The sequence below is a fragment of the Equus przewalskii genome, chromosome 15 (genome assembly GCF_037783145.1).
Source record: "Equus przewalskii isolate Varuska chromosome 15, EquPr2, whole genome shotgun sequence".
In the NCBI taxonomy this organism is placed as follows: Eukaryota; Metazoa; Chordata; class Mammalia; order Perissodactyla; family Equidae; genus Equus; species Equus przewalskii.
In genome coordinates, this window is record NC_091845.1 from 87,637,519 (window position 1) to 87,662,481 (window position 24,963).

The 24,963-nt window shown below is 51.1% G+C and overlaps 1 protein-coding gene across 4 annotated transcripts in view; it reads left to right on the top strand.

Moving 5' to 3' along the window:
• The window catches only part of ARHGEF26 (Rho guanine nucleotide exchange factor 26), a 113,605-nt gene that overhangs the window by 34,521 nt on the left and 54,121 nt on the right, over window positions 1-24,963 (top strand). For all 4 annotated transcript variants that reach the window (XR_011527661.1, XR_011527662.1, XM_070577671.1 and 1 more), the window contains exon 6: window positions 23,136-23,288. Coding sequence is in view for 2 of the 4 variants with exons in the window: in XM_070577671.1 (XP_070433772.1) it covers window positions 23,136-23,288 (153 nt within the window). In the remaining 2 variants the exon portion in view is untranslated. The remainder of the gene's footprint in view (window positions 1-23,135; window positions 23,289-24,963) is intronic.

The following is a 24,963-nucleotide window of genomic DNA, read 5'->3' on the forward strand; positions in this document are numbered from 1 at the left end:
AGCTTTCCAATTGCTTATTTATTATGGGATGTTGCTTCTAATTGCTGTGCATTAATTACTAGCGTCTGGGCGTCCGTTTCTGTTTTTCCAACCCTCTTTTTATTTCCCCTGATTTATTCCTTTGGCGCACGTGTGAAGTCCCGTCATTTCCCCTTTGTAGGCAAGGAGACTGAGACCCAAGTAAATTGTATGATTTACTTAGGACCGTTTCACTTAAATGGAATTGAAACCAGTGAGTCTTTTCATTCTTAGGAATGCGGTCCCCTAGACTCACTCTTCAAAAGTACACGTGTATTTTATGTGCAGCGGATGTTCCAGCCTCAAGAGCTAAGTGTCAATCAGGCCTCTGCGAGGGACTGCCCATCTGGAACACTGTTAGGATTGCTCCCTCTGGGGGACATCACCCACGGAGCTGGTCACAGCACCACAGAGGGACAGAGCTTGTCTTGTGTTTGAATGTCTTTGACCTCTTAGAATGTGGATGCCTTAAAAGCAAAGAGCATCTGGTTTTCTAACACGGCTCCATGGCATGTCACAGACCACCATCCTGTCATCTCCCCGTGGATGCTGTCCCCTAAGGGAGGGGTGCTGTCCAGCATCTTTATCATCAGCCGTGTCTGAATGTGCCTCCATGTTGCAGTGTTCACTAGAAATAAGCTCTCATTGGTTATAAGAGTTCCGGTGCTTCGTATTTCATCAGATGGCCTAACACGCAGCAATATAGTAAAATTAAAAAGACATCCAAGTTGCCTGTATCACACTCTTCAAACACTTTTACAGGGACTGGAGGAAGAAAGCAAAATGCATATTTGGGAAGTGCTGACTGAATTCAGGTTATGATTTTCTGAAAAATCTAATGTTTCCAAAATAAACTTCCGTAGAAAATGAGTTTGCAAGTCTTTCTTAGGACCTAAATCAAAGAATTCTCTATCCCTTAGGTGGTAATGTGAATACTGAGCAACCTCACAGCAAAATATTTTAATTTTTTAAAATGTCAACTTTGTGTGAAAGCTGTGAAAATATGATTTTATTAAAAAATTAGTCACTTCATGTTAAGACAGGTGAATACTGTTTTCAATATTAATTTAGTATCTTATGACCATGCTGAGTCTGATTTTGTTTAAGGATATGGATTAAATCATACAAGCCTTGTAATTTGACATTTTACAGGTATATTTATAGAAAAATATCTTGAGGAAAATGTGTATCACCAATGGTGTTCGTTAAAGAATTTAACTGGTAGTTTATCTATACAGTGTTCTTGGATTTCAGAAAGGTTTCAGGAAATGAACTTGGAAAAGAATTTGGTGGAAAGATTCCATAGAAATGTCAAAATTGGTAAAGATTCAGCTTGTCACTTGTGGGGGATCCAAACAGAGGTCCCTTTGTAGCAGGAAGCCCGTCTCTGCGTCAGCCGTTCATTGGAATCCTTCTCCAGCAGAGAAGGGTGACTCAGGCTGCCAGATGGGGCACAAAGGCAGGTCTGTGTATATCTGCGGAAGTTGTCCTGATGTTCCTCCCACTTCTCAGGCTCCTGCGTCTTGTGTGTACTTTTTTTTTTTTTTTTTTGAGGAAGATTAGCCCTGCTGCCAGTCCTCCTCTTTTTGCTGAGGAGGACTGGCCCTGAGCTCACATCCATGCCCATCTTCCTCGACTTTATATGTGGGGCGCCTGCCACAGCATGGTTTGATGAGTGGTGCCATGTCCACACCTGGGATGTGAACTGGTGAACCCCAGGCCACTGAAGCGGAACATGTGAACTTAACCGCTGTGCCACTGGGCTGGCCCTGCATCTTGTGTGTGTGTGATGCTCGGCGCTGTGTTACATGTGTTTGTGTACACATTGTGTTTGCATGTAGATATCTTTAAGAAACCTGCTACGAATGTAAGATGTTTTCCAGGACTTCTTTGATAGCCATTCTCACAAGTTGATATTTTACTTGAGTCTGTTCTATTGAAGAGAGAGCGGAAATGATTAGACCATGAACTTATTCTCTTGGATTTCACAAAGCAGCATCAAGTGAAAGCTCTTCAGGAGGACTGTTTTTTCCTTAAATCCATATCGCAGGTTTAGCTTCCTCATCCTTGGTTTTGGAGCGTCTGATGGCGTATCTGAGGATTCACGTCCTGCTGGTGTTAAGACATGTTAACATGGGCGAAGAGTTTGGTTTACCTTTTGGTGTTTCTCCTGACCCTGGGGACCACCACCAAGAAATGCCTCCTGCTTGAGGCTCTCCCATCCCTTCATCCCTTTTTTTTCCAGTCTTCCCGGCCAATATCTAATTTACTTCCACAAAACAGCTTTTGTGATCAGAATGTAATTTTATTAATTTAGAATATCAGAATATCATTTTACCAATTTATTAATAAGTTTAGAGATCAGGATTGCATTTTATTGATACTTCTGAGAGGTACACACTGAGTGATTTTCTGCTTTTTGCTCATGAAGTATCGTTTCCAACTTAGACGAGGGGAAAGTGTAATTGTTTAGACTCAGAACACTCTTCCCCTGCTTCCTGTTGAATAAATCTCGTTCTCCTGGACTCTTTGAAGACCCCGGTATTTGGAAGCTCAGATATTCAAACTGGAGACATGGCGGTTGCCTCTGCCTGTCTTACTGGAGACTTTCTTGGCCTGAACTAATTCCTGACTTTGAAGACTGGTTTTTATTGATCTTATTTTTCCCTCCTGAGACTGAAGCAGGGAATCCTAATCTCTTCCTGGGGCAGCTCACTCCTGTCTGCCTGTCAGCTGCCAAGTGAGTGTGCCACCAGCATGAAGCGTGTTTTTTCAGAATAACCGAGGAATCTGAAACCAGGGTGCTGAGGTCCTCGCCCTCTGTGAGTCGGTCACCAGCTCATGCTGGAGAGTTCCTTCTTCCTGCTGGCGCTTTTCTGGGACAGGGTGTTCCTCTCCCTGTGGCACGTGGGCTCGGGAACGCCGTCTCATGGAGGCCGGGCTTTGCAGACGTGACCCGAGGCTCAGAAGTCTGACTTACACTACGGCTGCACCTAGTAAAAGCCTTTTGGGGGTGATATGAAAAAAGTAGCTGTGAACAATGTCAGTGTTTCTTTTCAAAATGTGGGAGGGGCCGGCCCAGTGGTGCAGCTGTTAAGCCCTGGCGGCCTGGGGTTCGCTGGTTTGGATCCCGGGTGCGGATATGGCACCGCTTGGCAAAAGCCATGCTGTGGTAGGTGTTCCACGTATAAAATAGAGGAAGATGGGCACGGATGTTAGCTCAGAGCCAGTCTTCCTCAACAAAAAGAGGAGGGTTGGCAGTAGTTAGCTCAGGACTAATCTTCCTCAAAAAAGAAAAAAAATATGTGGCAGAGATTGGAGGCAGGGAGTAGAGATGTGAACAGCCTGCAGAGCAGAGGATAATGTATGCAAACGGTTTTCTGAGAGTGAGCGTCCAGCCACGAAGGACGGATGGGGAGAGGGCCCTGTCCGCAGAGCTGCCTCTCCTTCTCTGGGAACCAACCGTTGAACACTGACCGTGTTTGAGGGACATCTTCACAGTCTCAGTGGCTGCACCACTTTTAACAAGCCTGGAATCGAATTTCAGGAATACTTCACTTGTCCACAGCGGCTCTGGTCCGTTTGAAATGCCTCCTTTCCCTGGAGAGCCGGGTGCATCCTCGTCCAAGGCTGGCTGGCTCTCGGCTGATTCTTCTGGAGGCTCCTCTGGTTTAATCCCAGAAACAGCGGGTAAGAGGTCCCGCCCACCGCCCAGATCATACGTACACATGGTGAAAGATTAAAGTCCCGCCAGAGGGCCTGCCACCAGATGTCCCTAGGACAGCTGCCCGAGCTTTCTCTGCATCTGCAAGCACCAGTCTTAGATACCATGGTGGTCGACCATACACCCCTACTGTTACCCACCTGTGCTAGTGGCCTTTCCTTTAGTCTGTCAGAGAGCCAGAGTCTTAAGTGAAGACTAACACTGGGTATCCATTTTTTCTCTCCGTGTGCTCCCCAAATAAGCCAGGCCTTCCTCTGTCTAGTTTCTTCTTTTCAGGAACTTTAAACGAATGGTTCCACATGAGTCATGGAATTTACTTTCTTGGGGAAATAGTCATTTTTCGGAGTATGAGATTTTTATTGAGCATTGCATCTTATTCTTTGATAGAATATCTTAGGGTGGCTTTTTCAGCGTAATTTATAGAGGCCCTCCCATATACCAGGCAGGGTGCCAGGCATTGGACATAGAACAGTGAACGTGACAGGCGGGCTCCCTGTCCTGGGCACCTGGCGGGTAAACGCACAGGGAACAGGTGCCTGAGGGACAGGGTGCCCCCCAGGCGGGACCTCCATTGGTCTTGCTGGGAAACCAGGCAAGTGAGCTTCGTCTAACCCGTAATTACCCAGCTTTCCTATGCTTCCTCGTCAATTTAATGTCATAAGATTGGTGGTCCTTAATGGATGTTTTAATTCAAACATCATTTAATGTAGTCTCTAACCGTCTATTGAGTTCGTATTTTGTTAATTACTTTATATTTGCAAGTAACTTCATTAAGTGGGCCCCTGGGATGTACAGAATGAGCTTAATAGACCAGTATTTCTGCCGTGTAATTAAATGAGCATTTAACTGCAAGGTAAAGATTCTTGTTTAACGAATAACAGCCTGGGTCGTGTCATGGTACAAAATACTGCGTGTATTTCTAGTTGGAGTATGTAAGTTTGATTCCCTAGACCGCCTCTGAATGGCTTGTGACTCTCGGGGATTTGGGGAACTGTCAGCTTCTCTTGCTTATGGAATGTCGTCTGACTGTGCTTCACGAGAAACTCCTTTACCTCGTGTTCTTAGGAGACGTCTAGTTCTGTTAAAATTTCTGTAACTCGTGGTTACAGTTTTATGGTTTAAACTTTCAGGGAATTTTTTCAAATTGGGAATAGGAATGAAGAACTTGTGAATCCTAAGTCCAGTTGACTGAGACGTAGCGCCCTCGCCGTCACTGGTTCTCGCACCGCGGTCAGTGCCCAGCGCGGCCGGCCGGCTCTGCTGCTTCGTGACAGTGGACTGTCCCCTGGCTCTGGGGTTGGGACGCGTGGGGCCGTCTGAGCCTCTGCGCCCTGCGCACGGCGCCCAGGCCCCCGGCTGACGCGTCAGGGCTGAGATGGAGCCGGGACGTCTGGGAAGGGCGCCTCCTGGGGTCTTGGTAAGTCCTGCATTTACGCGGCCTTCCGCACGGACAGTATCATGTGGCGTCGACGGGCCCAGCCCTTGCCCGCCTCCCTGCACTCTGACCCGCTGACCCCTCACCTCTGGCCCGCGGCAGGTGTCTGGCGCTCCTCCCCACGCTGCCTTATGCAAACAGGCAGACACAGGCGGCGTCTCCTCTCCCCTCTCCTGAGACGGCGCACGCTGGCCGTCCGCACTGCTCTGCACCCGCTTCCCCCGAAGTGTCCTGAGTCCTGGGGGCCCGTGCCTGAGACCCCGCTCCCCTGCCCCCGGGAGGTCAGCACGTCCCGACCCCGCAGCGGGAGAGAAGTTGGGGGCTTCGCCCTGTAAACTGGGTGGTGAGAAGGTTGGAAATGGAAAGTAAAACTCAAGATGCAGAGCTACCGAAACTGAGAGCATTTGACGCCAAGGAGAGCAGGTGTGGGCATTGTTGCTCCGCAGATGGACACGTGGAGGCTCCGAGGGCGTGAATACGTTGCCACGTTCCCCAGCCGGGGTCTCTGCGCGGCCTCGTGCTCAGGTTGGCTGGTCAGTATTGAAGTCTGTCCACTGCTGCTGCTGCGGGAGCTTCAGGTCTCCGTGAGGGGGTGTGCAGCGGACGGAGGGACGTGTGCCGTGGACGGAGGGACGTGTGCCGTGGACGGAGGGACGTGTGCCGTGGACGGAGGGACGTGTGCAGTGGACTGTGAGGGGCATGTGCGGTGGACGGAGGGACGTGTGCAGTGGACGGAGGGACGTGTGCCGTGGACTGTGAGGGGGTGTGCAGCGGACGGAGGGACGTGTGCCGTGGACGGAGGGATGTGTGCAGTGGACTGTGTGCCGTGGACTGTGAGGGACGTGAGCAGCGGACGGAGGGACGTGTGCAGTGGACTGTGAGGGACGTGTGCCGTGGACGGAGGGACGTGTGCGGTGGACGGAGGGACGTGTGCCGTGGACGGAGGGACGTGTGCCGTGGACTGTGAGGGGCGTGTGCAGTGGACGGAGGGACGTGTGCCGTGGACTGTGAGGGGTGTGTGCAGTGGACGGAGGGACGTGTGCGGTGGACGGAGGGACGTGTGCTGTGGACGGAGGGACGTGTGCCGTGGACTGTGAGGGGCGTGTGCAGTGGACGGAGGGACGTGTGCCGTGGACTGTGAGGGGTGTGTGCAGTGGACGGAGGGACGTGTGCCGTGGACGGAGGGACGTGTGCCGTGGACTGTGAGGGGCGTGTGCAGTGGACGGAGGGACGTGTGCCGTGGACGGAGGGACGTGTGCCGTGGACTGTGAGGGGCGTGTGCAGTGGACGGAGGGACGTGTGCCGTGGACTGTGAGGGGCGTGTGCAGTGGACGGAGGGACGTGTGCCGTGGACTGTGAGGGGCGTGTGCAGTGGACGGAGGGACGTGTGCCGTGGACTGTGAGGGGTGTGTGCGGTGGACGGAGGGACGTGTGCGGTGGACGGAGGGACGTGTGCCGTGGACGGAGGGACGTGTGCCGTGGACGGAGGGACGTGTGCAGCGGACGGAGGGACGTGTGCCGTGGACGGAGGGACGTGTGCCGTGGACTGTGAGGGGCGTGTGCAGTGGACGGAGGGACGTGTGCCGTGGACGGAGGGACGTGTGCCGTGGACTGTGAGGGACGTGAGCAGCGGACGGAGGGACGTGTGCCGTGGACGGAGGGACGTGTGCCGTGGACTGTGAGGGGCGTGTGCAGTGGACGGAGGGACGTGTGCAGTGGCCCGAGTCACCTGTGCTGTGGCCTCCGTGGGCGCCGCGCGGTGCTCCTCCTTGTCTGGGTGTCCCCTTTGTCAGTTCGCGCTCGCTGTCTGCCCCGTCGCTCCGACGTGCGCGCCGTCCAGTCCCGCGCTTCCGTTTGTCTTGCCGTCCGCTGTGCCCCGGGCGAGGGCTGAGGCGCCGCCGAGCCCCGGCGCAGGGTCGCTGCCGTGTGGCCCGGGGAGGGTCAGCGCCGGGCGTCCGCGGCGCGTGCGGGGGAACGTCCCTTAGCGCACCGCCGGCGAGGCCGTCTCCCGTCAGCTGAGGAGGGCCGCGAGGGGCCGCGCTCCCGCCGTGGAGCTCGCGGCGCCTCGCAGAGCCGTCTGCCGCGGGCGGCGGGAAGCGGCGTCTCGTCGCGGAGCCCGGGCGGCCAGCGCCTGCAGCCCCGGCGCGTCAGTTTGTTGTGGGCCGAGGCGCCGCGGGAAGGACTGCCATCAGCCGTCAGGGGGAGGGGTTTCCTGGCAAGAGCGCGGGGGTGTGAACGGCTGGTTTCCAGCGCGGCGCGGCTTCGAGCGGAGCAGGAGGCGCGGCGGGGCGACGAGCGGGGCGCGAGGCGCGGCGGGGTGACGAGCGCCGCCCGCCCGCCTGTCCCGCGGCGACCCGGACTGACGGGGGTCTGCGGCCGCGCGCCGCCACGGTCCCTGGGGCGGGCTGGCCCCCTGCCCCGCCTGCCCCGCCGGTCCGCTGAGGCCGCGCTAGTCGCCTGCCCACATGCCGGGCCGCTGCGACGGCGGGAGGCGGCAGGGGCGCGGCTGCGGGGCGTTGGGTCGGTCAGCGGCTCCGGGCGGGCGAAGCGCGGGGACGCGTCTGGCGCGGGCGGCCTGGCGGGGGAACCTCGGACGGCCCCGGAGAAGGATGGGCGAGGAGGCGGCCGGGCAGCGCGGGGCTCCGGGAGCCACGGGCGCCGCGCCTTTGTGCTCCCTGTGCGTGTAAAGGGGGTCCGCGCAGCTCCAGAGTGACTGCGGCCCTCGGGGCTCTCGAGGGTGCTTTCGAGGGTCCGTGCGTTGTCTCGTGTCGTCTGAGGCGCGGAGTCTGCGCAGAAGCAGCTGCGGTGGGTCCGCCCCGGCGCCGTGGGTGCTGCCGACGTGCCTCCGGGGCCGAGCCTGGCGGCGCCCGTGCCTCCGAGGGGAAGGGGCGCGCCCCGGGGCAGGGCTGCGGGGCTCCAGGCCGCGTCCGCGCTTCTTCCCGCCCCCGCGTCTTCTGAGAGCGGGGCAGGCGGGGTGTGCTCGCAGACAGGGCGGCCTGGGATCCGGGCGCAGAGCAGACGCGTCCCAGGGAGCGATCCACCCGCAGGCCGCCTCTCTCCTGGGAGATGAACCGTCCCGGGGCTCCTGCTCGTTTGTGGGCGTTTGACTGACAAAGTGTTCGCTTTGGAGAGGCCTCTGTTGCGTGAATAGGTCCCTGTTCCGGGGCTGCTGGCGGTGGTTGTGAGCGGGGTCGGCTGTGCTTCATGCTGGTGGCTTGCAAGTAAAATGCTTGTAAGGATGTCATTGAGCCTTGTTAGTACCGGGTGTCGCACGTGCAGCAGCGACAGTCCGCGTTTGAGAAGTGGTTCCGGCTTTACAGCGGCTTCTCTGTGAGGGAACGTGGCGTGTTCAGCCAGGTGCTGTTAACACCTGAATGCACGACTGCCAGAGGAGTTGACGGCGAGGAGCCTCCGAGCCCTCCTCCCCGGCCCGCTGGCGTGTGGTGCCTGGACTGGTGCGGCGTGCTGTGCGTGGATGGACTCAGCTTCCCACCTGGTTTCTTCTGGCGCAGGTTATGAATGTAAGTGGACAAGACTTTTCTGCTGATCCCAACTCTCCACGGTGGCGTTGAGATTGTGGAGACGGCTGGGTGTGATTTTTCTTCCTTTGCCCCTTCTGCAGTTGAGCTGTCAAAGTTCCCAGTTACCTGCAGGTCTTACAGAGACCAGTTTGCAACTGCAGGGCCTTTGTGGGCTTTCGTGTTGAGAGACGAGCATTTCACAGCCGCACGCTTGTGAGAGTCTGATGCTCCCTGCAGCAGTTAATCCTTAGTCACAGTCTAAATGACATTTTGCAGGTTAGTAAAAGCTTGTGTTCTGTCTTTTTTACATTAATGTGAGAAGCTTTTCAGGGATAGGGAACAGATCGATACAGGTGTGTAGCTATTTCTGATAAATAATACGTTGCTTATCTTAGGACCTGAATGAAGCCAGAGGCGCAGAGGTCTTGTCTTGCCCCAAATGTGGACTTTGGACTTGCAGCAAGTTTCATGACTCCCTCATAACTCAGTTGGCTTCTAACTAACACAAATTTGAGGGAGTGGAAATAGTGATTCCAGAAGCCTTGTTGACTTGCGTGGAAGTCAGCGTCTTCGCAAGGACTCCTTGGTGCTCTGTCATTTGATGGTAAGAATCACAACTTTTGCCACCGTGGATGAGCCCCGTGTGCCGGGGTCCGTACCCCGTCCTGTCTGTACTTATGTCGTTCAGTGCTCGCTGCCATCTCTGCAGAGACAGGGCTGTCTCCTCCTCAGCAGACAAGGACCAGAGAGGGTCAGTAAATTGCACCCCAGCAGTAAGCAGTTAGATACCAAGGAAGACCCCAGAAATCAGACGCACATCTGACTCCAGAGCCCTCTCTGGGGGGCAGATTCAGACCCCTACTCTGCAGCCAGGTCATGCGGCTGACAGAGCAGGACCGGTGGGGGTGGCTCTGCGTAGGGGCACCTGTGAGCTGGGTGTGAGTGCAGCCCCAGCCCCTGAGTGAATGTGAGCCTGGTGCTGGGATCTGGACCTGCAGAAACTGGGAAACCTGGATGTGCATGCCCTCACTTCATTTTTAACTGTTGGGAGCTAATTCAGATTTTTAAAATACAGTATGTAGGGCGGTTTCAGGCCGTCAGCCCTTGGTTGAGAGCTCTGGTGCCCACTGTGTTGGTTTGGTGTTTGTCTGAATTAGCCTGATAAATCGATGGACCTGTGCCCTCGCACAGGGTCACACTCGGGGAGGTCGTCAGTCCCCTGTGCACAGATGAGCACGTGTGCGAGGAGGACGGAGGGGAGTACACTTTAATGTATTCGGAGGATTCTGCCACCAGGACCTGGGGAAATTAAGCATAAAGGCTTTCCAATACCTTTCTCTCTGATGTTATGTAATTTGAGGCATTGAAATAATAGTGTTGGAGGGGCCGGTCCGGTGGCATAGTGGTTGAGTTTGTGCGCTCCACTTCGGTGGCCCCGGTTCATAGGTTTGGATCCTGGGTGCAGACCTGCATACCGCTCGTGGAGCCATGCTGTGGTGGCGTCCCACATAGAAGAACTAGAGGACTCACAACTAGGATATATGACTTTGTACTGGGGCTTTGGGGAGAAAAAATAAATAAATAGTTAACATTTAAAAAGAAAATGCTGTTGGATGATTTTCAATAATACAGGCTGGTCTCTGCTTCATCCCCCTCTGTTAAATTAGATGCAACTCAGGTAAATCATACTCTGTCACACTTCACATTAGAGCAGCCAAAGGATTAGGTGCATTTGCCTTTTTTATTAAAATGAAGTAAAAACAGTGCCTTTTTAAAAAGAGCAGGGAAATGTATGTACATATCCACACTGTGGGTGGCTTTTTTTTCTGAGCAAAAAGTTAAGAAACTTGAGTTGGCTCCCTCCCAGGTGTTAGTCTGGTGAGAAGGTAAGGCAACTGCAGAAAGCTGAGAAATGATTAAAGTTAGAAAACATACAGATAGGAGAGAGAGACCTTATATACGCACTGAAAAGAGATGGTGAAGGGGCTGCTGTGTAGAATCTCTGGAGGGTTCTAGACGGAGTGGAGGGTCAAATCGTGATTCTGGGAAAGGGTCTCCTCCCTGTCGTGGTTCCAGCGCCTATTGTTTAAGGATTGAATTTGCCGCTCCGTCACGGAGGAGAGGGTGAAGGGCAGGTTTTGAAGCTCTGCGAAGCAGCCGTGGCTTCCCTTCATCTTGTTTCAAAGGTCTCTGTAAGTGGCAGTGGGTGGGTTTGACATCTGGCCCTGCACCTGCAGCTGCTTGGCAGCCAGTCAGTCCGAGTGCGCCCTGGCCTGCGCACAGAGCCTGGAATGGAAGCCGCCGACCCGGGCCATCTCGACTGTGGGACCAGGAGGCCAGCCCTGGGGCGACTCTTTTCACCTGGGACTTCGTATGCCTGTTAACTTCCCAAGGAAATGAAATACTTCTCTCTTCTTTCTCTATTGTTTGTCTTCAGGCTAGCCTTAAAAAACAAAAACAGGAATTAATAAGCAGAAACCTGAAGGTTTGTAAAAAAAAAAAAAAGCAAACTTAAACAAAATTATGTTTTTCAAAAGGCTTGAATTTTTAAAAAGTCTCTAGAGATAACATAGTAAAGATAAATTCTGTGTACTTTTTTATAAAGCTAACTGCCTCTGGTTTATTTAGTATGTTGCTGATTAATAATAATAAAACCTACAAATGACTTTTTGTTTCAGAGACTACTTCTCATGGAATAATTCTCTATAGCTGAAGGATGGTTTTTCAGTTTGTCAAATACTAAAAGAGCGAGAGAAAGAAAGTATTTGTTAGTTTTGTTTTAGAAGGAAGCCAGTGGTGTTCATTTCGCACGGCTGTAATAAGTTCTAAGGAAAGCCCTTGGAAAAGCTGCTCCTGTTTAATGGAAAGATGTGTTAGTCACTCAGAAACTCTGACGCACTATTCAGGGGCTGGGCCAGCTGTCAGGTAAAATAACAGGTAATAATCTGTGGTTGAAGTCTGTGCCGGCTTTGTTAGCACGTGTGCCAAGGCATTTTTGTTTTCTGACGTTTTACAGGAACTAGAGTTGCTGCTGACAACTTGAGCAGCCGTGTGCTGGCGGGACCTGGCTCCCTCAGTCCAGCTCTACTGCGGTGCATCCCTTTCCCGCCACAGGTGCAACTTCCTGTGTTCCTTTTAAGCTGGAGACCCTCCCCTTGGGAAGGGTACCGTGCAGCTCCCCCTGAGTGGGCAGCTTCGTTAGTCTCTCAAATTCCTGCAGCCAGCGGGGAGCCGGCTCTGCCTCTGTGGCAGAGGCGAGGATGGGCGTGTGGTTGGGAGCTGCTTCTTGGCGGAGAAGTGACCAAATGCAAGTATATGTGTGTGTTGCCCAGATTAGCTTTTGTAGTAGTTTTTACCACAACTATTAAGATGTCAATTTTTTAAAAAAAGGAAAGCTGAGAATGACAGACTCTCTGCAAGCTGTAAGCAGTCGCCTCTCTCCAGCTGGCTGCTGTGCATCCTGGCGAGTGACGTAGTTGTGGTGGTCTAGCGTCAGCGTTCTTAGCTGGCCAGCAGTACAAGAAGCTTCTGCGGGACGTGATCCTTTCAGAGTGTGTAGGTGGTGCAAGCATGTGGGCTCAGAAGCTGGCTGGGAACTTGCCCGAGCGGGTGTGCGTCCTTGGGCCCTTCTTAGAGGGAGTTGTGTCGTCAGAAGAACAGTTAGAGCTTTGGTTTGGACAGCTGGTCCCATTGATGGATGAAGGGAAGGGGGTGAGGGGGCCAGAGCAGCTTGTAGAATGGGTTTTGGTAGGTTCTTTAAAAGTGGATAGAAGCAGGAAGGGAATTACCATGAAGAGCAAATTACCATTTGCGGAAGACATGTGCTTTAGGGGGAGGTTTTGGTAGAGAAATGAGAAGGAAGGGGTGTGTATATAAGACGGGACACGTGCAGGCGAGCGGTGACGGTCTGATTGCTGACTGGCCCTGGGAGTGTAGATTTGAGAAGTACACCTGATGTAGGCATTGCTCCAGAGGAGTAGATAGCGTATTTGTCGTTCTGAGTTCACCATTTCCAAGGAAGGGAAAGGCTGCTAGCCTCTTGGTGGTGGTTAAATGCTAGGTAAGGTTTGGGAACATTTTGACCCTTGTGGACTGAATTGCCATCACGGGGCCTCTCTGAAGGCCTTCTGAGAGGACGCAGCAGCAGAGCTTCCATAGCTTTTCATGACCGGAACCGTGTGCTCTCACTCAGGAAGCCTATGTGGCGAGGAGGCAGGAGGCTGATGGCAGTTCCGCGGGTGCATGGCCTGTGTGGTGGGCAGGGCTGCTGTGGTGTGGACGTGCCGTCTCCAGCGCCCTGGTGTGACTGGGGAGATTTGGGCTGGATTCCCTGCCGCTGACCATACAGGGATGCCTGACATTCTCACGTCTCTCGGCCCTTTGCGTCTGTTGAGTGGTTTCGGATTGCCTTCCACGGGGCCCGGAATTCCCTAAGGGCACTTTAGGGCTGGCCAGCCAGGGTGTCGGGGAGCCAAACAGCTGGGCTCTGGGCCTGCTGACCCGGCCTCCTTGGCCAGTGCTCCTCGTTTTGTAAGTCTGGGGACTTCTCACGAGAGCTGCTTGAGAAGAGGTGAAACATATGCAGTCTGCTCTGGGAAAGGAGGAAAAGAGAAGGCTGTACACGAGCAGAATCTGTGGAATCAGCTGTCACCCCTGCCCGTTCCTCCGGCTGTTGCCCTTTTATTAAAGAACTTATTTGAAGGAATAGTTCACATACCATACAAATAACCCATGTAAGTGGTATAGTTTGGTGGCTTTTAGTATATTCACGGATTGGACAGATATCACCACAATCAATTTTGTAACATTGTCATCACGTCACTAAGAAACGCCGTGTCCATTGGCACTCACTCCGTTTCCCCCAGATGCCCCTGCCTCTGGACAACACCCGCTCTTCCTGTTTCTGTGGACTCGACTATTCTGAACATTTCATGTGGATGAAATCACACAATGTGTGGTCTCCATGGCTGTCTTCTCTCACCAGCATGATGCCCTCAAGGCTCATCCATGTTGTAATGTGTCAGTACTTCATCCTTTTCATGGCTGGGTAATATTGCATCATGCGGACGTCCTACATTTTACTTTTCCATTCATTGGTTGATGGACATCGGGCTGTTTCTCCTTTTTGCTGGTATAAATTGTGCTGCTGTGCATATTTGTGTCCAGGTTTCCCTGTGAACACGTTTTCATTTCTTGTGGGCACCTACCTGGGAGGCGATGCTGGGTCCAGCTGAATTTCTCTGTGTATCTTTCTATATTAGGTGTTTTCACTATACAGAGCCAGTGGTTCCGAAACTTCTTTGCATCCCGGACCCCTTTGAAAGTGTACCCTTAACAAACCCTGAAGTCCATGCCACGCTCCCTGCGAGTTCCCAGCCCAGCTCTTCCCTCGTCCTCACCTCTCCCATCCCCTCCTCGTTCCCATCGTCACCTGCCGTTGGCCTGTCGGATCCCCTCTTCTTCCTGGTGTGTCCCCTGCTGTGTCACCTGCTCTCTTTTGAGGTGGTCCAGGGACCACTGTGTGGCAGGGCTGATGGTCGACCCACTCTTTTTCTCCACTCTGTTGTTCATTTTGTTTTAGCAAATGAAGAAAACAGAAATTTATCACTATCCCAAATCCACTTAAAACCAGGATGAGAACTTAATCCTTAAACCTTATAAATCCCGGTCTTTGGATACTTTGCTAACCAGGGCTCACAACTATCTAAAAAGAAAGTATTTTAAAAACCCTCGATGAGAATTGAAGGGGAGAGTTCTGTGGAAGGGGCAAGCTGGAGCCAGCTGCCGTGTGAATGGAGCAGGCTCTAAAACTGTCAGGACCTGAAGTTCTGTTTCCCTCCTGCAGATGAGCGTTGTTTTTCTTAGGATGTTATGGCTTAGGAAATTGACCTTTAGAGGTTTTCAAAATTCTGTATCCTGGTTCCCTTTTCTTTTCTTTCTTTTTTTTTTTTTTTTTTGAGGAACATTGGCCCTGAGCTAACATCTGTTGCCCATCTTCCTCTTTTTCTTGACAAGCTGTGCTAGGTCCATGCCCGGGATCCGAACCTGCGAACCCTGGGCCACCCAAGTGGAGCACGTGAACTTAACCACTAGTCAACCAGGCTGGTGCCCTCCTTTGTCTTTTTGATGAAACTGATGGAACCATAGAAAACATTTCTTTCTTTTAGGAAGACAACTTTTTTGGGGCATATTTAATAAAGGAAAACTGAGATGGGAAGATTTGGGGCTTACTTTAGAAGTTATTCTTTCTTGTGGACTGAATTCTGACTTGATGTGCCATGGGTGCTCCCTAAAAAAGGAGCTGGAGATAGTGCGAGAGGAGAAACATGTTCCTCCTGTGCTGGTTATTCCAGAACGATCGGATCACAATTGGAAGGGGGGTTTCAGCTCGAAGAGAGCTTTTTGTTTTTCTTGGCTTTGTTCCAATTATTCTATAAATTCATTCTCGATACCGTTTCCACGTTTTCCCAGTTGGTTTGTTTAGAATTGATCACTTATACTCCAGCTGCGTTCACGAAAGGCTCAGGGTGACTTACAGTGATGGCATGTGCACAGTGAGGCTGTTTAGGTGGGAACAGAAAACAGGCAGGGTGAAGAGAGCCAGCAGACCCAGCCCCCTCTCCTGGGAGAGCAGCTGTGAGTGAGTGTCACCAGCACTGCCCTCGCAGGCCGCCACGCGGAAAGGCCGCAGAGCTGGCTGTGTAACTGTCATCGCGTAGAAGGAAACAGTTCCTTAGACGTCACACATCTTTGCTAGGTTTTGAGTTTTCAAAGAATTTTTGCCAGGGCATGGATTAGCAAGATTATTCTTGAGGTTACAAGCCCTGTGTCTCGGATGCGGGGTAAGGCACGTGGGCTCCCACCTGTGACATCCGAGTGCCTCCTCCCCCACCCGCCCTGGTAGTCACCGTGAGCACCTGGCCTTGTAACACAGGTGTGAGTCACGCCTGGAGATGCCCATTTCACAGCATCCCCATCCCTCTCCTTGGAAGGTGCACGTCAGCAGCAGTGAGTGCTGAGGATCGATTGATTCAGCACGTGACGGAGGGCTCACTCTTTGCCGGGTCCTGGAGATCCGGGGCTGAACCAGGCACATTGGTCTCTGTCCTCAGGGTCCTATATGACATGGGATGTGGTGGGGTGGGATCTTCCATTAGATGGAAATTAATAGCTGTACTTAAATAGAAAGTAATTAGAATCTGTGGAGCCGTCCATGTACCCCAGCACACCCAGGTGGGGGCACACGCGAGTGCCCGACCCTGCTCAGGACATTTCCATGGGAGTGTGCCGTTCATCGTGTCGTCCCCGATCCTGGGAGAGTTAAATGGTGGATGTGAGTAACACTGAGACAGGAGAAGCAGGTGTGCATATGGTCACCATGGGAACAAGCGCCTTTTCTCCACTTTTTGTGATGCAGATTTATGTGATAAATACTTTACATTCCATATTTTTTTTTATTGAGTTATTGATAGGTTACAATCTTGTGAAATTTCAGTTGTACATTAATGTTTGTCAGTCATGTTGTAGGTGCACCACTTCACCCTTTGTGCCCACCCCCCACCCCACCTTTTCCCTGGTATCCACTAAACTGTTCTTGGTCCATAGTTTTAAATTCCTCATATGAGTGGAGTCATACACAGATTATCTTTCTCTCGCTGGCTTATTTCACTTAACATAATTCTCTCAAGGTCCATCCATGTTATTGCAAATGGAATGATTTTGTTCTGTTTTGCAGCTGAGTAGTATTCCATTGTATGTATGTACCACATCTTCTTTATCCATTCGTCTGTTGATGGGCACTTAGGTTGCTTCCACGTCTTGGCTATTGTAAACAGTGCTGCAATAAACATTGGGGTGCATAGGACTTTTGGGATTGCTGACTTCAGGCTCTTTGGATAGATACCCAGTAGTGGGATGGCTGGATCGCATGGTAGTTCTATTTTTAGTTTTTTGAGGAATCTCCATACTGTTTTCCATAGTGGCTGCACCAGTTTGCATTCCCACCAGCAGTGTATGAGGGTTCCTTTTTCTCCGCAACCTCTCCAACATTTGTTGCTATTAGTTTTAGATATTTTTGTCATTCTAACGGGTGTAAGGTGATATCTTAGTGTAGTTTTGATTTGCATTTCCCTGATGATCAGCGATGATGAGCATCTTTTCATGTGCCTATTGGCCATCCGTATATCTTCTTTGGAGAAATGTCTGTTCATGTCTCCAGCCCATTTTTTGATTGGGTTGTTTGATGTTTTGTTGTTGAATTGCGAGAGTTCTTTATATATTAAGGATATTAAGCCTTTGTCAGATATATGACTTGCAAATATTTTTTTCCCAGTTAGTGGGTTGTTTTTTTGTTTCAATCCTGTTTTCAGTTGCCTTGAAGAAGCTCTTTAATCTGATGAAGTCCCATTTGTTTATTCTTTCTATTGTTTCCCTTCTCTGAGAAGGCATGGTGTCCGAAAAGATCCTTTTAATACTGATGTCAAAGAGTGTACTGCCTACGTTTTCTTCCAAAAGCCTTATGGTTTCAGGTCTCACCTTTAGGTCTTTGATCCATTTTGAGTTTATTTTGGTGAATGGTGAATTTACATTCCATATTTAAGCAAAGACTCAGTCTAATGGTATTAAAATTTCAAGGAGTTGTCAAATCCTGTTTTCCTGGTCCCCTTTATCCTCCTTCCAGCAGGTGGGCTGAGGGGATGGGATCCTTAACTGGCAGCCGGCTCTCGGGTCTGGTTCTCATTCTCTCTGCCCACCCCTCCTGGCCCCTCCTACCTCCTCTGGGTTTGCTGGGTGCCTTGAACCAAGGGTGCTATGGGCTGGATTAAACCTGAGCAGCCTCCATGTCGTGTGGTGCGAGGGTCGGAAAACCCTTTGTTCATCCTTCACCGCAGTCTCTTCTGCCATGTGTTCAGGCCTAACCTTAAAGGTTGTAATGGGATGATAAGAATCTTTTATCAAAAACCATCCTAGAGAGTTGAAGGATCAGACAGTAGCTATGAGAAGGGAGTGAGGGCTCTCAGAACATTTTTGTTTACAATGTTTTCCTCATGTTCCCAACCACTTGTCACCCTGATTATCAATCCAGAGATAAAGTTTCAGAAGAAGCTGAAACAGATTCTGAGAAGATGTACACTTGTCCGAGGGAACCCTCGTGAGGCTTCTGCCAGATCGGGGTGTAGGGTGTCCTCACTTAGAACCACAGCCCCATATTCATATCGAATTAACAGATTTCCTGTGAGTGTTCCTGGCGAGGGAGTCACAGGTGCGCTGCATTGTGTTCGTCATTGGCTTGGACTGACTGGTGATGGTGGCCAGGAGCATAGACTCTGCATCTGGGTCGAGGCGGGTGGCCCTTGCCGTGGGCAGTGGTACCCTTGCCACGTGCTTGCTGTTCCATCCCAGTGTGTTGAAAAATCAAGGCTGATCTTTGTGTCAGCGTGGCCACCAAACACCCCAGGTGAAGAAGCCCCAAGTCTCCCTTTCTGCAGCAGAATATCAGTCTGTTTTGGGGAGGATGGGACGTTCTGGTGGGAAGTATTTGCAGTGGCAGCTAGTGTGTGGCCACTCGCCTGGGGTGTCCTCTCGTTTCCTGAAGGTGTTTTGTGATATGACAGCCACCCAGACCTGTGGACCTGCCAGCGGGTTCTGTGTGTCCAGCATGAGAGGATGTGATGGTCTGTGGCGGGATGTGGAGCCGCTTAGAATAGAGCTCATCCACATGAGGGAGGAGTCCAGGAATGATCTGAGTCTGCTTGAGGCGGGTGGATGTTGACGAAGGGGAAGCACCTTGCCAAGATGCCATTCTGGGAGGGGCACAGTGCTCATGGTTCCCGCAGCCTGCTGGCCACGCCCCTCAGCATCTTAGCGGCTGGAGTCCTCCCTAGGTCTGGTCGGGGAGGCCTGGTCTGGCGGGTTTTCTAGAAAGTGCAGCTGGCATTGAAGAAACTTGTGTAGGATTGGGCCTCGTCTTAGAGACCCCGTCTGACAGGCTACAGAGACTTGTGCTGGGACTCAGGTTGCTTGTGTCTGTCTGTGGCCCTCACTGCCCCCAGCACAGCTGTGGTCAGTAGATTTCTGCTGACCTGATTTTCTGGGGAGTAAAGGCGGGTGGAGACTGACCTCCTTGTGAGTGTTATGTTCTTGGTAAAATAGCAGTAGAGTAAAATTCCTTGATCAGGTTTCATCTTTATAATTTTCTCTTTAAAACACAAATTAGACTTATTCACCTATCAAATATTTGACTGTCTTCTGTATTCCAGGTTCTGTGGCCTGGAACGCATAGTGTTGAACACAGACATGGCCTCTGTCGTCGGCCCTTGCTCAGAGAGACGAAGTAAATAAAATCGTAATATAATTAATTACGACCATAGCAGGTGCACCAAAGGAACAGCATAGAAGTTTACAGAGACATGGAGTGAGGGAGCTTAGCCCAGCCCAGAAGGGGCAGAGAAGGCTTCCTGGAGGAGAGGGAATTTACTCGATGCTTGAAGGATGAGAAGGCAAAGGGCAGTGCAGCAGGGGACAGGGACGGCTGAAGTGAGCGAGCCCCGGGATGTCAGAGGGACCCATGAGCTGGTGTTTGCTCACACTGCTGGACCGGGACCAGAACACCCACTGGCCAATGTCCTGGAGGCTGGCTGTTGTCGTGTCTCTGCCCTGCTGGCCTGCGCGGTGCACCCCCATCGTGGGCCCTCCGTGGAGTTGGCGCTGGGAGCAGAGGTGGTAGTCTTGGGGTCGGGCACAGGCTCTGGGCTCAGACCGAGGCTCGGTGGTTTCGAGTTTGGACCTAGGCTCTCTCAACCTGGCTGTGCTTGTGTGAATTGGGTCTCAGGGCCACTCAAAAGGAGGCTTGAGGGCCAGGTGAGGCGAGGCGGGGCACGGCGAGCATGCAGCACTGGGCCAGCCTGGGGAGGGGTTGTCATCATCAACTGCTGCTCCTGCCGTCCACCGAAGCATCATCCGTGCTGGACATGTCAGAGGAGACTGTGCTGCTTGGCTTCTTAAAACAGCCTCGTGGTGTGGGTTAAGTTTGGTCCCCTCTCTGGATTAGTGGAGTTCCTGGGTGGGCTGTGAGAGTTGTCAGGAACGCTCGTGTCTTTCGTGCCCATTGTGTCATCAGTTGAGTTCTAGGCAGGCTGTTAGTGAGGGCACGGGGACATTTGTTCCTCACATTTGTAGGTCTTTTCTGCCCTCTCCAGACGGGAGAAAGCGAGGCAAACAAAGGTGCGTGTGTTGAGTGGCTTCCTCACTGTTGACCTCGTTTTTCCGCAGAGATGCGGCGCCGCATTTAAGATCACCACTGGTTAAAGACACGAAAACCTGAAGACTGCATGGTCCCTGCCTGTCTAGGAAGTGTGAGAGGAGGTGGGCTAGGCCGTGGATGAGCCTTCAGGTGTGGACTGGAGTTAGGACTTGAGCCCCCTCCCGGGGGGCTGCCTGGCGTTCTCGGTGGTCAGGCCCATCTCGCACAGCCAGGAGCTATGGGCATCTGATGAGTGGGGTGGTGGGGCTGGGGACGGGGTGTCACCATCACACGGGGCTGACCTGGGTTTCCGGTCGGGGGCCCTGTTTGCGGGAAGCATTTCCTGGTCCTTCGGAGGTTTCTCAAAACTAGACTTTAGCGATGAGATTAGAATTTTAGTAGGAAAAAAGGAGGGAAGGGTTGTTACCGTGATCGGTTGTGAAACTTGATCGTGTTGCTAATGCTGCAAAGAGGAAATAGTGAAGATATTGTCCCAGAATAAAGACCTCCTAATGCTGAAATGTGTTTCCGTTGAAAAGCTGTCCTTCAAGTCAGCCCGTTATCCCGCAGCCCCATTCAGGTTTCATCCAGGGACCAGAGTGGTTTACTTCTTTGGATTTGGTTTGGATCCCCAGCGCTCCGGGTCACTGAAATAACACCTCATTCTTCCGGAATACTCTCCTGGTCTTTTTGTAGCTTGGCTCACTTGGTAAAATATGCAGATTGGCCAAAATAACCAAGAGATAATTTAACACAGAAAACTTTAAATCATATTAATTATGCTAATGTCAAAATAAAAGATGGGTGTCTTGGTTTACATTACATTAGAGTAAGTAGCACAAACAGATATTTCATTAGTGCTGTGTTTCTAATCCTGTACTTTGGCCAAACATTTTACTGTGATCAATGAGTTTTCCTTTTCATTGGGAAAAGCCAAGTGACTGTTGTTTTTGGTTATAATGTTGCATTCCTTCATATTTTAACAGTTAAGGAAAGACGAGAAACTCTGGGAGATATTTGCCTTTAAAAATTTATTTCTCAGATTTTCATGATAGTGATGTTATGAATGGCTTCTTATTTTAAGCAAATGTTCAACGAAAATTGAAAGAAGACCCTTGGAATTAAAATAAATTACAAATACTTTGCATTTATATGAAAACCAGCTAGAAGTGAGCTAGTCCTGACTGTATGTGACCTAGAATTCCTGTGGCTCTGAATTCTCACAGATGGGTATTTGACATCCCCAAGGCAGGATTAAACTTGGTCCTTTGTGCTTCTCCACCTGCTCCAAAGCCCTGCCTTCCTGCTTGGTGAGTGACCCACCTTGATGCCAGGGTGAAACCTTGACGTTCCCATCTCAGCGTCTCTCCATTCTACTGACTCTCCCTCCAGGCTGTCTCCCTGACCTGTGTCTTCTCGTTTGGATTTCCCGCTGCCAGGCTGGATGGTTGCTGGCCCAGCTAGCCATCTCCTGCCTCTTCCAGTCTCTCTGTCCCCACTCTCTCTGTCCATCCGCCTGTCCCAGCTTTCTGTCTGGCAGGTGATTTACTGTCTTCAGCACTGCCAGTGAATTCTCACTATCCACAGGTGAAGCCCAGGCTCCCAGCTTCTGGTCACGGCTTTGCAGTCTAGCTCTGACCTGCTTCTCAGCCCCATCCTCTGTCCCCATTCCTTCTGGGGTCCGCACCTCAGCCTCAGTTTCCTGAACGAGGTGCGTGCCTGGCACTCGTTGTCTCCCCTGCTGGCAGGGCTGCCCTCTGCTCCCAGCAGTGCATCCTCATCGCTGCTGGCCTGCCTCCCACTGTTGCTCAGTCCCCCTCCCCCAGGACGTGGCCGTGTATGCCTGGGTACAGGTCTTAGACTGCAGTAATTGGCCCTGTGCCTCTGTGGGCTGCTTGGCCATGAGTATTGGGAGGGAAAGGATCATTTCTTACTCAGCTTTCACTTGCTGAGGTCACCTCTCCTTGGCAGGTAACTCAGCTTCTTCTGTACTGGTTCTTGGTACTATCGTTTCTTGATGTACACTGTTATTGGCACAGAGTCAGTGAGGTTGAAGTTCCACCTCTAGAGCTAGACCTACCTTGAGGGTTTGAAAACAGGGACTCAGACAGATATTTGTATTATTCAGCAAATGGGTGAGGGGCAGCAAGTGCCAAAGAGCTTGCTGGAGACTGCCCCAGAAGTCAGCCCTGAAGTGCTGTTGATGTCGCCTTCCTCGCACTTTCTGGAAAATGCTTTGCTCCTGTGGATAGTTACCTGTAATACATTTTCCTGCTGCTCCAGACTGGGACAGCGAGTGTGTTCTGGAGCAGCTCTTGTGAGTGGTCAGTGTGCACGCAGATCGTCTGGAGATCCTGATAAAGGCAAGCGTCCATTGGGGCGGGCGATGCTGAGAGTCTGCATTCTTGACAAGCTCTTTCATGGTTCCCAGCTGCTGGCCTGTGGGCCACGGTTTGAGCAGCAATGCTCTGTGTGGAAACCTATTTCAAATATCTGTTTTGGATGTTCTGTTAAAATTGGATGCCACCTAGGGTTGCCAGATAAAATACAGGATGCCCAGGATGTCTCATGCCATATTTGTCACATACTTGTACCTAAAAATTACTCATTTACCTGAAATTTAATTTCAGTTGGACTGGACACTATGCACACACACACACTCACACACTCACACTCACACACTCTCTCTCTCAAAATCTGGCAGCCCTAAGTTGCAATCTAAATAATTTATGAAGACATTTATATGTTATGCATATTATTAGATTTCAAACAATATGATTATTTTTATTTTGAGAGAAAGGACACATACAATTGGGTTTATTTCAGACTTGATCTTTAAGCACTTAGGTGTTTTGCTCATATGCTTTTCAGTACAATAAAATATATAAGCATGAACCCAGCCCCTTAAAGAGCTAGGGTGTTCTTGGAAAACAGTGAAATCTGTGTCTTCTAAAATATACCTGAAAGTACAGAAATGCCTGGATTTTCGGTGTCTCAAGTACAACCTTGCGGTGATGAGGTGTTATTATGACAGATTTACTTTTACCACAACCCTAGTAGTTTTTCTCTCTATCTTTTTGAGTTGGCACTTCGGGCTGTTACTTTCAAGTGCTGTGTAATAATTTTACATGAGGATAAACTGTTGTCTGTTAAGGCACGTGGAAGAAAGCATAAATACTTTTCTTTGTTTTTCAGATTCTTCACTGAGCTGGAAGCCAGGCATCAGGACAACATCTTCATAGACGACATCAGTGACATCGTGGAGAAGCACACGGCGTCTACCTTCGACCCATACGTGAAGTACTGCACCAATGAGGTCTACCAGCAGCGGACGCTGCAGAGACTGCTGTGAGCACCGTGACTGTCACAGTCTTCTTTGTCTGGCCTCTTTCTAATTAGGTCACAGTGATTAAAATTAACTGATCTCTTAAATCTTATTTAGAAAGGCCTCTTGATGGGCTGTTTCCCAGGGAGAAATGTTTAAGAGGATCGTTTTCAGGGTGAGGGAGTTTGCGTAGAAAAATCTAGTCTGTGGAGAATGTTCTCTCAACTGTTCTGAAATTATAGCTTGTTATTGTTTTCCTTGTTTTCTTTTAATTGCTGTGAGACACGGGGTGATCCTTCCACACCCCCAAGTTTTCTGAGCCATTAACTGTCCTCTAAGTGGTTTGCCGGCGGCCAGGAGGGAGGTGCCAGCTGGCTGGGCTGGTGCCTGGGATCCAGGGATTTCTCGGCCTTCTCATTTTCCTCCGTTCAAATGACAGCTCTGCTAAGTTGTTCGTAGGAATTGCTGAATCTCCCCCTCTGGGTAGTTGAGGATGAGGAGAGACAGAAGTTCTGAAGGAAAGCAGTAAAAAAAGATGTTCTTAAAGACGGTAATTGTGCAACAGAAAGAACTAAGCTGTCCGTTCCTCACATCCCTCTCCGCTCTGTCCTGTTCAGGTTACTGAGAGTTTTGATGTGGTGGATGTGCGATCTCTCTCGTTAAAGGAGGCAGTGAGTGCTCAGTAACCTCCGTCTTGTTCTGTTCCGGGCCCTGTCCATCACGGCAGCTCTCTGTTCTGAGTGCAGTCGTGCGTTGCCGGCAGCTCTCTCGGGGGCCTCTGGCTGTGAGCGTCCTCACCCTCTCGTGAATGGTGGCGTTCACGACTGTGGCATGCAGCATGGGTCAACCCCTGCGCAGTGTGTGCAGCCCTGTGGACGGCTGGCAAGGGTTCTCTCTCGGCTGCTTGGAGAAACATCCCCCACATTGGTGAGAGGGGCCAATGATGCCCCTCGTCCCTCCACATCCTCAGGAAACCCTCGCTGGGGCAGCGCAAAGCCCACAGCTGACAGCCTGCTGACGTGTCCAGCACAGAGCTGGTTTGCAGGTTTGTCAGCACTACTGACATTTTGGCTGGGGGCCGTGCTGCGTGCTGTGGGAGGTGGAGCAGCATCCTGGCCTCTGCCCGCTGGACACTGGTGGCTCCCCTCAGCTAGTCTCCCTTGGGGGGCAAACTCACCCCCTCCCTCACCTGGCCTCTCACCAGCGGGCTGGCTGAGCTAGAGGCTGCTCTGCAGCTGGTAGAAAACGCAAGTTACTTGTTTGAAGACAAAGCCTTGAATTAGGGCTAAATTTCATTTTGTTTTGCAGGATTTAAAAAATGTGAGTAACACCTGCTGTACATTATGCAACTCTTAAAAAATAAAGATTTTGTCTAAGTTAGCTCAGTGGTGCCGTCAGTTGAGCTTTCATGTGGAAATAGTCGCTGGTTTTCAGGAGCTTTGTTGCGTTGATGGCAGCTCACTTTTGGAGCCTGACTTTCCCTTTACCTGCCCTTTGGAAACGCCCTGGAGTCTTTGAAAACAAGCAAATAAACAGCTGAAGGTCCGTCTCAGGCCATGTATACAGAGCCGTGGGGGGATGGGCCTGGGACCCCAGTGATTTAAATAGCCACCTGGTTTAGACTCTCATTTCTTTTTAACTTCCTAAAAATCTTTTCAAAGTTGCAAGAAAGGAAATTTAAAACTCCTCGATTTGAAA